This window comes from Harpegnathos saltator, unplaced genomic scaffold (genome assembly GCF_003227715.2).
Source record: "Harpegnathos saltator strain DR-91 unplaced genomic scaffold, Hsal_v8.6 scaffold806, whole genome shotgun sequence".
NCBI lineage: Eukaryota > Metazoa > Arthropoda > Insecta > Hymenoptera > Formicidae > Harpegnathos > Harpegnathos saltator.
This window is the reverse complement of record NW_020230656.1, coordinates 137,583-152,753: the sequence shown is the minus strand read 5'-3', so window position 1 is coordinate 152,753 and position 15,171 is coordinate 137,583. Positions and strand designations below refer to the sequence as shown.

The 15,171-nt window shown below is 41.2% G+C and overlaps 1 protein-coding gene across 4 annotated transcripts; it reads right to left on the bottom strand.

Moving 5' to 3' along the window:
- Nucleotides 1-3,322: 3,322 nt before the first annotated feature.
- Nucleotides 3,323-14,923, bottom strand: htk (AT-rich interaction domain hat-trick). 4 transcript variants are annotated; one of them, XM_025306851.1, is made up of 8 exons: nt 14,906-14,923; nt 11,200-11,323; nt 10,887-11,126; nt 10,557-10,802; nt 10,267-10,471; nt 5,413-10,186; nt 5,038-5,178; nt 4,251-4,709 (listed from the first exon to the last, which is right to left on the bottom strand). In XM_025306851.1, exons 4-8 carry the CDS (start codon nt 10,721-10,723, stop codon nt 4,441-4,443), a joined length of 5,556 nt encoding a protein of 1,851 aa, XP_025162636.1. In that variant the 5' UTR covers nt 10,724-10,802; nt 10,887-11,126; nt 11,200-11,323; nt 14,906-14,923; the 3' UTR covers nt 4,251-4,440. The 4 variants fall into 4 exon arrangements, with proteins under 4 accessions (XP_011147714.1, XP_025162636.1, XP_025162635.1 ...); XM_011149412.3 differs by lacking the exons at nt 4,251-4,709; nt 14,906-14,923 and adding exons at nt 3,323-3,674; nt 13,643-14,344 and having other exon boundaries at nt 10,887-11,323; XM_025306850.1 differs by lacking the exon at nt 14,906-14,923 and adding an exon at nt 13,643-14,346 and having other exon boundaries at nt 10,896-11,323.
- Nucleotides 14,924-15,171: the final 248 nt, after the last annotated feature.

Below are 15,171 nucleotides of genomic sequence, written 5' to 3'. Positions count from 1 at the left end.
CATCGCATAATGTAGAAATTTCTTAGTCTTAGAAAATTAGAGCGTAAAATTAAAATATGAGAATTAACTTATAATGCATATAAACAAAACGAGTCAATATATTTTTTAGTGATTGATTTCCGCTATTTCTCTTTCAAGTTTTCTGTTGCTATTTGCTACGTTGACATACAACACATATACACAGGACGAGTGATAGAGGAGAAAATGCAGATATTATGTATCGTGCGTTTCGTCAATGGTGCATTACGTTAAGTTGATCAAGTTTGTAATCGAGGAAAAAAAAGCATATATAATTATCTTATCCTAATATATAAGTGCAGAGTACAATAACATGAATATTTGTACAATTATATTATATTAACAAGTAGTCTTGTGTAAGTTTTACAGAGATCTTAATCTGTTCATCTTTGTTTGTAAGCCACAATATAATAAATAATACGTATAACAGATTTTAAGTATAATGTGTGGAATAACTTTCGTTTTTGTCCTATTTCTCCTATGACAATTTGAATAAACTCGGTATCTACATAAATAAAGAGAATACACAAGGAGCGGCGACTACTAAGCTGACATCGTTTCTTTTTTTCCGTTAAGATAAGATTTATTTCTTAATTATATTCACTGACACAGTTAAATGTTATGTGAAATAATATTACTGTTTAGCGAGATGCGAATTCGCCTTGTGCTTATTATACTATTTCACATGTAATGTCATATGATTTACAGGAAGAATAATTGTTTTCAGAAGATGAGGATGCATTTGTCACATTTGTGATAACTAGGTAAACTTATAACAACAGATACGTGTTATTCTTAAAAATTGCAACTCGAGTTTGTCTCACGATCGTGTCTCTATCCATGTTCGTCGATTCAATGAGTCAATAATTTGACTTATTTGAACCTTGCAGGACTGTCGTGACTGCATGAGTAAAGACTTGTATGCAAAATATTTTGGTATTTTATAAAGTAAAATTATTCTCTTAATATAACGTAATAAATAATACCGTTCATTATGAATTTGATATATTCTCTTCCTAATCATCGAATAATAATTCTTTTGTAGTTGAATGTATAATAATGCATATCTTTACTAACTTTACGTTAAAATAGAAGAGACTTTGAATGTTTTGAATCATATAATTTAGATTAGGACACAATTCGACAATTTCATATTACTGAATTTATTCAGATACATTACGCTTTATGATGCTATATAATAACTCATAAGCCTCACGCAACGTCAATTTAAATTCTAAATTGCCAATATAATAAATATAATAAAAAATGTATATACATATATATATTTTTTTATCATATGTATATATGTATATATGAGATATGGTATGACATATAATAATACAATAATAATGTACATTAATGAAATAAAAAATTGTGCAAAACTTCTGATATGATAAAATCTACAATATTTTGTTAATACGTAAACTTCAACCGACATTGAGAGTCGCGTAGTCATTGTAAAGTTCGATTTTAATATGCTCATCTCCCCCCCTCCCCCTCCCAATTTCGTAATCATTTCCGCGTGCAAATTTCCATACGAATCATTTAATAACAATTTACGTTAAATATCAAAATGCATCCTCTGGTCTTCTCAAGACAAGTATATGCGCGTATGCTACTGCAACATTTCTGAAACCATTATGCAGTAAAATGCATAATGCTACCATTTCAGTGTGCGGTAAACTACTAAAATCTGACTTGTATCTGTAAACACACGTAATGTAAAATATATACAATGTCGAGGAACCCAACCTCTTTCCATTCTCTCCTCGGATTCGCATATGATCGCATTCTCACGTCATAAAGCACATTTACGATATATATATATATTGATCCCTTTATAAAAAATATATGATATATATATATATATCTATATAAAATTTTTCACATTCTCTTTTTCTCGGCCAACGTATTTTCTTACAAATTTATCTCCACTCGGTAGCATTTGATTCGTACTTCCACGATGTATTATGCCTTAAGATTAAATTCCTGTTCTTTTTGCGGCTTTTTTTAATTTCTTAATGCACGGAGTATTCTTCGACATTGAAATATAAATGCATTTGCGACCAATCGTGACGATAAGATACGATACGATGAGTGATCCAATAATCGTAAGGAGCAGAGTGGTAGCAAGAGATAATAACAAGGTGTGAAATCAGTAAACTGATAGTATTTCGTTGAGCTGCATTCACGACAAATTGCCGCGTAATCGATCACGGAGAGGACAAAGGAAAACGTATAAAAAGGAAAAAAGAAAAAGAATCAAACTTACGACGGAACGTCGAAATTGACATACGCTTGTGTCAATTTTACTTTTATAAATTACTGTGTATTCGCATCTTTTTGTATAAGTATAATATGGCCTTCCCTGTTTATTCGATAGAGATGTATATGTGTATGTATATATATAAAGACTTACATACACAGAAATTAAAATAGCGACTGTGATCGCTTTCTCTCTTTCTTCTTTCAATTTTTATATAGCAATCATGCTTTTTACTTCACATACGTATCAATGTATAAACATTTCTTCCCTTACATCTCATCGTACAAACAGTTCATTATAAATATTGTAATTCGTATTTGCTACCCACCGGAATTACATGACATTGCAACGTTATTTATACTTTATCTTATTTAATTGAAAATCGTCCATCATATACATGTATACGCGAATCACAAGTACCGATGGTGTATACATATATATATGTATATGTATACACATACATATATATCGCGATTTTCACAATTTATATCTCTAATATATTTACACTTTTTCTATTTACTATAAGACACGCAACGACTTTTTGGGATATAGCTGCGTGAGATAATTGGTATTCCCTCGTTTCTTACGATTTTTGTGTCTTTTAAACGTTCTTGTGAAAACAGCTCAACCACAACTGGTATGATAATTATACTCCGGGGAAACAGAAAGGATAGACAGCTTAGATAATTACTTGTTCCCAAGATGTCTTTACAATAACATACTATCGGTAACGCTTTTTTCAGCCTTTTCTGGTTTTCCTTTTTTTTCCGTTTTTTTTTCTCGTAATGAAAACAGAAATGAACAACGAAACGATCATCGGGTAGGTAATTTGTACTTTGCGTCTGAGCAGGTGAGGTGACCAAGTTGAGAATAAACACTTTTAACGTAGTCAGATTACGATCTTGACAAAATAATATATAACAACACAATATTATATACGAATATACATGTAATACATTATATATGTTAATATATACATATATATATATATATACATATATATACATATATATATATATAAAATTACATATATATGTGTACATCTCTCTGTTTCATTCTCTCAGACTCTCTTTTTCTCTCATCTTGACAACATATCTCCCCCCCCCCTCTTTACGTTCTAAAACTTAATACTATATCTACAATTTATATTAATGGAGAAAATGTGGAGGGACAGATTTTACCCATCAAGCGATGTTACGTAGGTAAAAACTGTCATGAAGTTCACCGTGATTGCATGATGCCCGTGATACATGATGTTATTTTGATATTTCAACTATCTTAAACATCTCAAAGAATTTCACTTAGTGCTCGAAGGAAGGATATTTCGGATCTTTCGGAACTGTCTATCACGAGCAAGCTTGCTGCATCTCTGCTTTGGCTGCTTTCACCGCTGAAACAAAATGTTTGAACCATTAATATTACGATCTATCTTCCATTTCGTTTCACAAATTTCAGGTTCCGATGATGACGAATCGTGACGATCTAATGAAGAATAATGGTTACAACTTTAAAAGAGAAAACCTATGGTATATCTGAAATGTAAGACATTAATCTTTCTTTCACTTTAATAGCTATGAAATACGTAAAATCTTTTTTCTATCATTAGTGTTATAAATGGAAACATTATTTTACTGTTTAATGAAAATTAAATTATCAAATTATGATAACATAAAATGCGACGCAAGAAAATGGAACATGCTGATGATAACAAAATAGATAAAGTTAGATGATGGGTTGTTAAATTATTAGTGGTTGAATCAATTAGGGGTTTGAGTGAATTCTGGTTTTATTTTGTCAATTTTTTTATCTTTATTTTAAAGAAATGAAGATGCTTTATTTTCTTTATTCTAAAAAATTGTAATTAAATTTACATAAATCAAAATCTTTTCCGTCGTTAACTGTGACTTTTCTCCAGCTTTTGCCATCTTTTTGGCAACATAGTGTTCAATTTGTTCAATTGTTGTTGGTACCGCTCCCCCGTAACTGTTTCATTCAGTTTTAGAAGCTCATAATACACCACACCTTCCATACTCCACCAAATACAGAGCATTGCTTTGTGACTATGAATGTTCTGTTTTGGTGTCAATGTTGTCCTGGATCAACCTATAATTTTTTTCACTTTGAATTATCAAAATAAATTCACTTTTCATCTCCAGTTACAATTCGTCATAAAAATCTTTTTTCTTCATCAGTCTGGTAAGCAAAGGTATAGCGATATTGAAACGTTTTGCAAGGGCAATTTCATTAAATTCATGTGAAACCCCTTCTCCTTCCTTTTGATTTTTTCCCATGGCGTGTAGGCATTCGGAAATTTGTGATATATCGACGTTGAGTTGTTCAGCCAATTGTTTTTCCGTTCGAGTGATGCTTTCATTGAATAATGCTTGTAATTCAGAATCCTCGAAATTTTTTAGTTGACCAGCACCTTTGAATTGTTGAAATCAAAATTTATAATTGGGATATGATGGAGCTGGATCATCATAACAAGAATTTCATAAGCTTTAGTTGCCGATTTTTTTCAAATTAAATAAAAAAGTAATGAATATCGAAAATGCAATTTTGTACGATTCATTTTAGACACGTATAAACAATGAATGAAACTATCAGTAATAATAGCGCGCAAACTGTTATATGTCATAGAGAAATATCAAATTTTTCAGTGTTGCCAGATTTAAACATTCGTACTAACCATTAACTTGTTACTAAAGCCATTTATTGCTGGGGACCAGAATTAATTCAACCTCCCAACTCACCTTCTCGTTCCCGTCTTCGTAGCTTCTTCCGACGTCGCTCTATGGTGGCGAGTTCAACCTTCACGGCATTGTACGTCTTCCTCAGTTCGGTTAACTTTTGCTGCAACAGTGCTATCCTCTGACTGGCGTCCAGTTCAGGATCTGTTCCAGACAACAAGGATAAATTAATTTACAAAAAAGCGTCTATGACGCTTACTTTTTGAAAAATGCGCGCTCATAACTCCAACTACATCAAGGTTTCCATTATAAAATATCAATTAATCAATTATACTAAGATTATGTATATATATATATATATATCAAGATGTATCAACTTATTAAAAATCATATACTGAAATATAAGAAATCATCACACAGAAGTGAACTTCAACGTACCCAGTTCCACAAAAAAGTTATACTTCGTCGGTCTCGGTGATCTCGATGAGTAGGTAGCAGCCAGGTCGGTGACGCTGGCGATGTTTGTATGAGCAGTGGATGTAGTGTTGACAGTACACAGGTTCGACCCTTCGCTGGTATCATCGCTATCACTGCCCGCGCCATATCTACCGCTGTGCCTGCTGTTGGTCTGTCTAGCAACGGGTTTTTTGGGCGCCACTATGCCGCTGCATTCCGAGTGTTTCCGGTTTCTCTTGCGTTTCTTGGGCGAAGACTGCATGTCATCGCCGATCGAGCGTTTAGCCGGCGGCTTGAGCGTTCTATCCGTGGAGATGTTCTCAGAGTTGGGTAACGTGTCGTCCTCGCTAAAACCTGGCCCTTTACCGGCACTATCGTTGTCGGCTTCTGAACTGTCTCGATTCAGTTTGATGTTGTCCTCGGAAGTCGGCGATGAGCCACCGGTTCTCTCTTCCCTTGGCGAGCCAGTGATATTGGAGATACTCGAGTCAGGGGTTGTCGGCGGTGTATTGTCCATCACTGGTGCGGCTTCGTTGCTCTCTCGTCGCTGCGGTGGGAGCAGTGCCGGTGGCATGTGCTGCTGCTGATGCTGTTGCTGGTGATGTTGCTGGTGATGTTGAAGCTGCTGTTGTTGATGCTGGTGTTGTTGGTGCTGTTGATGCTGCTGCTGTCGTACGTTCAAGGACACATTTTGTTGCACTGGCAAGGGGACCGGCACCGAGGTCTCAACAATCTTTGGCAACGACATGCTGAGAGTAGCGACAGTGCTGCTGCTGCACGTAGTATTTTGACCAGAAGTAGGCGCGCTTGCAAACGGCATCTCCATCAGGACTATACTGCTCTCGGTGACCTCATTCTTCGGTGAGGTGCATGCCGGATCAGCACTCGCTTGCTCGATGCTCTCAGACCCGGGAGGAGCCGGTGAACCAGGTATTTCTTCTTCACACAGCAGAGAGTTCATTGTCTCACCTTCTTCGTCGGTTTTCGAAACAGATGACGCTATATCAGACACTTTGACTTCCGTGCATTCTTGCTGTTGTTGTTGCTGCTGCTGTTGTTGCTGCTGCTGTTGAATGCTCTGCGAGGTTTTCGGTGTCTGCATTCTCGTGTATCTCTCTTGTGTGTCCTGCAGACGGTCGAGCTCCGCTCGTAGCTTCATATCAAAGTTGGACACGCTCGGCGTTTTTATGTGCTCCTGCGGCTCCTCGTTGTCGATCACGAGTCTCTGTTCTGAGTCGCTGCTGTCTGTGGAATCTAAGATATCCTGATTCACTTGCTTCTTACGACTTTCGATTCTGTCTTTCTCCGTCTGCTCGAGCGTCTTGTATTCTTCCTCAGGTCGTTTACCTACCTCCTTCTCCGTACTCTTCCAACTGTCGTCCCTGGGGACTTCCTGCAACTTGGCCTTGTGATCAATAACAACAGCCTTTGCTTCTGTGAACTTTTTCAGTTCAGCTTCCTTCTTCAGCTTCAGCTGCTGTAATTCCTCCTCTTTCTGCTTGATCACCACGCGCATGATCTCCCTACGCTGCTCCTCTTCATTCGTTATCGCAGTATCATGCTGTTGCTGTTGCTGTTGTGGCTGCTGCTGTTGTTGCTCACGTTTCTTATCCTGCTCGTCCATTTCATCTTCTTTCATTCTTTGCAGAATCGTCATATCCAGTTTCTTGGACGATTCCTTGATTACCTTACGCGTTGTCACATCGGCCACGACGTCCTCGTCTACAGTTGTTTTCTTGTTATCTTTGGTTTTGTTACGGAATGCCATTGCGGCTGCTGATAACTTCTCCTCGATCGTGGATGTCGCCGGCAACCTCGCGCTTATGGGCGCTGGAGGTGTCACAATCGGCAAAGGAGCTATCGGAGCGATGTCGAGTAACTTCGAGGAATCCAAAATTCTCAGCTCCGACTGCGACTGCACGCTGGCAGACGACAACTTGACGATGTTCTGTTTCTGATCCAAAGAATTATTGCCGGCTGGTTTATTGCTTGTTGTTGAGGTTTCCTCTTTGGCGTATTCAACCATGCCGGCGACCGTCGTTTCGCTCTTATTATTCGACTCTGTTGTATCCGGCAATTCGGCACTATGGAACTGGACCTCCTGCTGATACGAGAAGGTATTGTCCTGTTCCGCTTCAGACACTTCAGTTTCTGATATGATCAGACGGTCCTCCGAGTCGTCGCGCGTAACTTCGTCGTCCGCTGGTAGATCGCTGAATAGAAGATTCAAGCCGCTAGAAGCTACTTTAGTTGATTCCTCCACGATCGCTGCTGGCTTCAGTTGCTGATTGAACGACGGAGGTTCACACAGCTTGTCGAACACGTCCTCGCATGCAGAAGGTAGCGTCGGTTGGGGAGACGGTTTGCAGTGCGATTGCGAAACCGTCACCGGTGGCGCTTCATTTACTTCGTCAGATCTTTTGTTAGTGAATAGCTTCCTCGGCTTCTTCACCCGGTTATCATCCGCTGATTCCGTTTTCGTCTCCCTCGCTGGCGTCGTAGACATCGGAGTGATTTTCTGCTTCTTCTTTGGGCTCTTAGGCTCATCCTCGAACATCTTTTTCTTCAGCTTGTCCTTCTCGCCGCTCGCCGTGTCTCTTTTGTTTCTCACCTCGAATTCAAACGGTTCCGGCTCCTTGAACTCGTAAATGTCTTCCGTGCTCTCAACTTTTGGCTCGACAGTTTCCACCTTCAAGGTCTCAGAGAGTTTGTCCAACTTGGGCGACGCTCGGGTGATCGTAGCGACGTTCTCCTTCTCTTCTATCTTGACCTCGTCCTCTGGCTCCGGTTCCATCCTGACCAACTCCATTTTCACTGCTTTGTCGAAACCTTTGAGTTCAGATCGTATTTGGTTGAGGTCGAAATCTCGACCTTTAGGTTGCTCCTCGTCACTGTCAGGCTCAGACTTTATGCCTTGCGACTTGCCGGGTGTCCTCCTCAAACGTCTGCCCTTGCGTGGCTCCTCTAGACTGTCCTTCTCGTCCTCGGCATCGCTGGCATCCTCCGTCTTTATTCTCTCTTCCACTCGGCTTCGTGCCTCCTTCCGCTTTCTCTCTTCCGTGCCTCTCAATCTGGTCTTAGTCTGCTCGGGCTCGGTGGTGTCGGAGTCGCCGTAGCCGTCGCTACCTTCGCTCTCTGATACCACGGATATGTCTGTGTGGCCTGACGTTCGTCTGGTGCGTCTTCGATGCTCTATCGTGCCCGGCAATTCTGTGTTTCTGCTTGTTCTAGTCTGTCGGTTGTTAGCAGGTGTAGCGGGACTCTTGGTCCTGGAACTAGCAATCGATAACGGTGTACTGGCCCGGATCGGCTGTGGTGTTGTCTCCTTATCTTTGTCCTTTTCATCCTTCTTACCATCCTTCGCGGATGTGGTGGACGTGGTGGTGCTGGTGGATGTAGGAGCGACGCTCTGCGCCCGACGACGACTCTGCGACGCATTGGCCGTTGAATTGCAAGTACCTTTTGCCTTATTGTTCGCAGACAGATTTGTACTTGGGGTTTGTGGCCGGGGTGTCTTGGTACGTTTCACTCTACCTTGAGTCTGCGTGAAATTCTGCGCAATCCGGCACGCCTTGATCCACTCGTCATATCTGGTGTTCCAACCGGTGTAATGCACGAGATACATCGGCGATAAGCTACCCTTCTCTATGTCGATCACCTTCGCTTCGTACGTGACTTTGGATTCGTGCGTCGGACCGTAGTAAACCTTTAATCGGTCGCCGAACTCGACAGGACCTTTGTAACTGGGCACGGTAGCCTCATTGAGTTCCTCCGTGCGTAGTTTCTCCGTCTCGTACTCCTTGCGCTTCCTCCCGCGTTTCTTTAATTCCTCGTCGGTTAAACGACGTTGTTTGGACAAAGTTTTTTTCTCCGCTTCTCTGGACGGAGTTCGGGTCTCTCTGCCTTCAGTGGCGCCTTTGTTTTTCACGGTATCGTCTTTCGCCTTGGATCTCGTTTTAGTGGCTTCCTCTTCTTTCGGCTTGTCGTCCTTCTTCTCTTGCTTCTTGCTCTCAGTTTTCTTCTTCTCAACCGTCTTCTTCTTAGTCTCCTCTTTGCTCTTCGGCTTAGCTCGGCTGGATGGTGCGTTTGTGGTGGAAGTTAACGTGGAATTTGACGCGGCTGATTTCTGTAACTTCTCACTAGCATTCGACGACGATTCGGTCGTATCAACTTCTACGTTCACATCGCTCTCTTGACCGCTTCCACTGCCCTCCGTCTCATCCTTTTTCTTTATCTTGACAATCTCTTCCTCCTTCACCTGTTCTTTCTTCACCTCCTTCTTCTCTTTCTTCTCGTCTTCCGCAGTCTTCTTCTCGTCTTCCTCCTTGTCATTCTTCACTGCCGGGACTTGCGGCGGTATCGGGGTATTTCTGTCCTTATCGCGAATCAGACTTCTTCCAGGCCGTTGTTTACGCGTACTGCCGCGCGGATGATTCACCATGGTGCAGCCTAACTTTCGATAAAAGTCCTCGAAGGAGTGCAGGAATTTTTTGTAAGCCTGTTTCACGAGATTGTGCGTGGACGACGAGTTCTGCATCGCAAAGCTAAGCCGCCGAGTTATGGTCTTCCATTGGTTCTGATTTGTGACGCGATTGTAACCGCCCAATTTGTAAACCGCTCGGAACAGTCTGTAAAGGTCTATGTCTTCCGATCCAATCATCGGACAGTTATTGATAGGCGTGCCACGATCGTCCATAAACTTGTACAATTGTGCCACGAAGTGATCTTTTTCCTCGCGTGGCTCATCGTCCGAACTCTGCAAGAATAAAAAGCAGAATTTCTCGCAATCGTCGTATAAGATACGAAAGAAACGCACAAACAAGCCAAAAGTCTTACATCCGAGTCGAGCTCTCCGTCGGAGTCGCTGTTCCCGCTAGAAACGGAATGGCCGAACAGGGAATCCCTGTCCCAATGAGGCGGCAATTCATTTTTCTCTAAGAACAGAAGGGCCTTCTCGACTGCAACCTTTAACGTGCTGTTCTCCACTTTATTGACCAGTTCCTTTGTGAATTCTGTGGCCTCCTTCTTGGGTACTGTGTAACTATATAAGAAAATATAACGATAAATGAGAATATATGAATGATTTACAAAAGTATAATAGTGGCAGTATGGAAATTTCCACTCACTATCTCGCATCCTTGAAAGAGCGCACCAAGTAATCGTCTCTCACGCGTATCCTCACGGTATCTTGGGCGGTCGGCGCGACGACTAGTCCTGGGAACCAATTGTCCTTCTTCTTCTTGTCACCGAGCTCCACACAGACCACTCTGCCAATCTCCGGCTCCGTTTCCATTCCCTCCTTCGCGCCTCCGATGAAGCCGGAGTCGCGTGCGTTCCGCGGCGGACTGTCCTCATCTTCGCTGCTCTCGTCCCTGTTCACGAGCAAAATACGGAGAGCTCACGTTAGTTTAGCCGATCAGAATCTTTCATATATAGAATTCTGCCACCGCACTTACTGCGCTTGCCTTGATCGTCTACCCCTTCTACCTCCTATCACAGGGGTGCTAAAGTGTTCTGGATGAGTCAGCGGTAGCTGGTCCAATGTTTCGCTCTCCGCGAAGTGTCGCCCACTTTTTAGACAGAGCGCAGTTCGCCTCAACGTCGTGATATCGCCATCGTCGAAGACTACAGTATATTGACTGCAGTCTTGGATTTTGGTAATAGTCGCCTCCACAAATTCTTTCCGATCTCCATGCCTAGCTTCAACAGAGGCACCTACTCTTAAAGTCCCTTTTAATTGGTCGTCGGTGACCGTAGCAGTGCCCAAACCTTGTTTATATGTCACACGACACTTTACCGATCGCACCACCTTACGGATTTTAGCTTCGCAGAAGGCACCCTTGTATTTAGCGCTTACTTCTGTACCCACCGCTAGGTACGGTGGATCGTCTCCCTGTTAGAACAGACATTTTAACGTGAAAATACCAAAATTTTGTGCTGAGGGCGTTATAATAATGATTTATGTATCAAGACACTTGTAACTCAAGTTTCACAAGTAGAAAATTCAATAAGTGTGAGGTATAAACGAAGTAATTGGAGATACATAGAAATATCTCATATATTACATGCATGTCAATGTGTACAATGTTACATATAAAGTATTGACATAAACCATAGGATCAGAAAAGGTTTCAGATAAAGCATCTAAACAAAGCAAATGCTCGCTTCTTTGATGCGGAATTGTAATGACTGATATTTTAATTGCTGACTTTTTGTATCTTAAATGTTAAATATAAACATCTGAGCCTTAAAATAATATTGTATCTTGATATGCTTTTAAATGGGAAACATCTCAGTATCTGATTAAAGGAGATATTATCATTCATATTTTTATACGTTTTATACGTTATATTTTTGTAAGTGGTATCTTTATTTTTTTACCTCAGTATCACCAAAATAATTTACGATCTATGGTTATATCAATGTACTAATATATAATTATACTTATGTAAGAATATTGGTGTATAAAATAATAGAAAAAAATATGTTAATATTCGTAGATTTTTTTATTTTCTTTGTATACAGCACTTAAATAAGAAATAAATTATTGAATAGTAAGAGCAAATGCAACAATTTTCATTATTGATCCGTTGTAAATATATATATATATATATATATATATATATATGTATGTATTGTAAATAGGAAGAAACCAAAAACAAGAATATTTATGATTTTCATAAAGCATATCAAGTATTTCGGTTTATACAGATTATAAATAATTTATACATATGATAAAGTAACATATATAAACATATAACATATATATCCTTAAAAGATATTTAAAAAAAGGACAAAAAAAACTAATAATTAATATCTAGATAATTCCGTATAATTCCATTCTTTTCCCATTTACATAACATGTTTAATCTGGACAAAAAATTTCTAATGAAAGAAATATTTCCACTATGCTAAGAACATGAAAAATCATCAAACTATATATTGAAGAGAAACATATACAATCCTAAACTTGCCTATTTTATAACTTGCATATTTTATGTATTCCGCATTTTACAGAGAATGAAATGAGGACGATGGAATGTATAATACTGCATAAGTCAGTAGCATAAGTCAACAGTAGCATAACGAATTAATGCATTATATTGACCAAAGCAGCGATCGTACGACGAGGACGCGTTTCTGTCAGTCGCTCAGTGATTCTACATTCCTCACACTCGAAATAAAACGCGCATATGCTCGCGCTTGCGAGAGAGCGGGCGTAGAAGGGGGAGAATATATTGCATGCGAGTATGCTTGAAAAAGCTTGAAAGTACTTGAAAGTAAAAGCCGAAATGCGAAATGTCATTTCGGCACCACCGTGTCGATCGAAACGCTTCGAAGTGTTCTGTACAGCCTTTCGCGCCTAGAAAGTACGATCGTCTGTATCGGAATCTTCCGTATATCAGCGAGTTGGAAAGAGAAAGACTGAAAGACAGACGGGGACAGACACCGGCAGCGAGACATGGAGACAGGGCGGGAAGGAGGGTATGGGGAGGAAAAGGGGGGAAGAGGGAGGGAATGAAGCGAGAGCGGAGAGAGAGAGAGAGAGAGAGAGAGAGAGAGAGAGAGAGAGAGAGAGAGAGAGAGAGAAAGAGGGACGGAAAAGCCGAGTTCGACATTTTTCGCTCTCTCCGCGAGTGCGTCTCCCGCTTGTGACAGACATTGCCTTGCGCCAAGAAAGACACCCGGAACGTTCGCACCCGGGCTCGCCTCCAAGAGACGTAGGCATAGACGGATCAAGAGAAAGAGAGAGAGAGAGAGAGAGAGAGAGAGAGAGAGAGAGAGAGAGAGAGAGAGGAGAGAGAAAAGGAGAGAGCGAACGAAAGAAAAACGAAAGAGACGAAAAAACAGATAGAACAAGAGAAGCTAACTAACGAATGAGCAAACGAGAGCGGTAGAGAGAGAAAGAGAAACATACAGAGAGGGAGTGAGAAGGCGCTGAGAGGGGAAGGAGAGGCATAGAAGCGGAAAGAGCGCGGATACGCATTCGCGCGGCACGTTATAACGGGGACTCGACGAAAAAATACACACGAGGACAGAAGCGGAAACAACGAAGCGCAAGGGAGAAGCCGTAGGCGACGAAAGCACGCAGTTAGCATGAGCAAAAGGCAGGAACGAAGCTGGTTGGCTGACTGCTCGGCGACTGCTCGCCGCAGCCAGCCGCGTACACCGCCGCTGCGCTATTACTCTCACTGCCTGTTTACACACTCACCAGCATCTTCCAAGAGCTCCACGTTGTCGCGAGATGTATTCGCTCGACGATGAACTCGGTCGTATACGATCGAAAGGAGAAACGCGTGCGACACGGCGGCGTCCTCACATCTCCTCACCTCACGTCTCTCACTCACGGTGTAACTGGCGCGCGCGAGCGGTGCGACGTAACGCAAAAGCGAGCCTGACCCCTTCGGGGGAGCAACACAATTCCACCTCCACCGCGACGACGCGACGTATGCGTACGAACTTCGGCTCCCTGCCCATCTCCACTTCCACGGTGCTGCGATACTTGTCAGCCTAGACCGTCCTCATTGGACAGCGCGACACTTGCGCCGTCGTGAAAACGATAAAACGCCATCGCTGCTGCGCCATACTGTGCGAGCACGTAGTTCTCGAAAAACCCACCGACGCCGATGGTGGATCGACGAGACGAGACGAGACGTGACAAGACGTAACGAGACGAAACGAGAAATGATGAGATACGTCTGCGAGAAACAGTTTTCACTGCTTAAGCACAAGCACGCACACGACACCACACTGATGAGCGATGCACGGACGCGGAGTAATTCAATGCTGCGCGACTGCGCAGCTCCGACTGCGCAGTGGCCGCTCGCAGGGACGTACACCGGATACGCCGCGAGTGGGCGCTCCGTGTCACGTCTGTACGGAGACGTGGATATTTCTTTCCAGGCAGAACGGAAGATGATGACATCTAAATGATATCAAAATCATCGAAACATGATGAAAAAATGAGTTTTTCTCATCATTTTGATGTCATTTTTATGTCATCATGATTTTCTCTTCTGCCTGAGTTCCAGCGCATGTTAGAATGGGTGTTGGAGATCAAAAAATATGAAGCAGAGATTACAATTCAACGAAGCGACTCATTTCGATATGCCACGCTTTTTCTCGATTAAATGAATTCTAGTTTTTTCTCCACAATTTTCAATTTCTGATACTTAGGGCCGGTTGTTCCAACTTCTTGGTAAGTTAACTGATAGCTAAATCATACATTTGTCTTTGTTTTTCCTTCAACTTAGACAAAGACTGACATGATTTAACTATCCAAACTAGTTAACTTACCAAAAAGTTGGAACAATCGGCCCTTCGAGTGGTCTTCATCGAATTCTACAACCCAATATACACCACTATCAATCGATTAATAACCCAATTAATAATTAATTTAGGCGGTAAATCGGCCAGCAAGAAAGCGTTAGTATGTGATTACGACGAGTAAAACTTCTCGTAATTCTTTACTTACATCAGTTTACTCCTTGTTCTTCCTTTATATTTAAAATCACTATCGGTCGAGTATTATCTAGTAAGAAAATCACACTTTTCAGTATTATCTCTCTAATAAGGAAATCACATATTTTCAAAGAAAATAATACGTTTTGAATAATACACCAAATTAAAGGCGAGAATGAACGAACACTGAATGGATATGCATGCACTCTAATGCATGCTTTTTCGAAAACACCTGAACCGAAACTGCAAAGTATCATGTACGGCAGTCTATAAAATCTC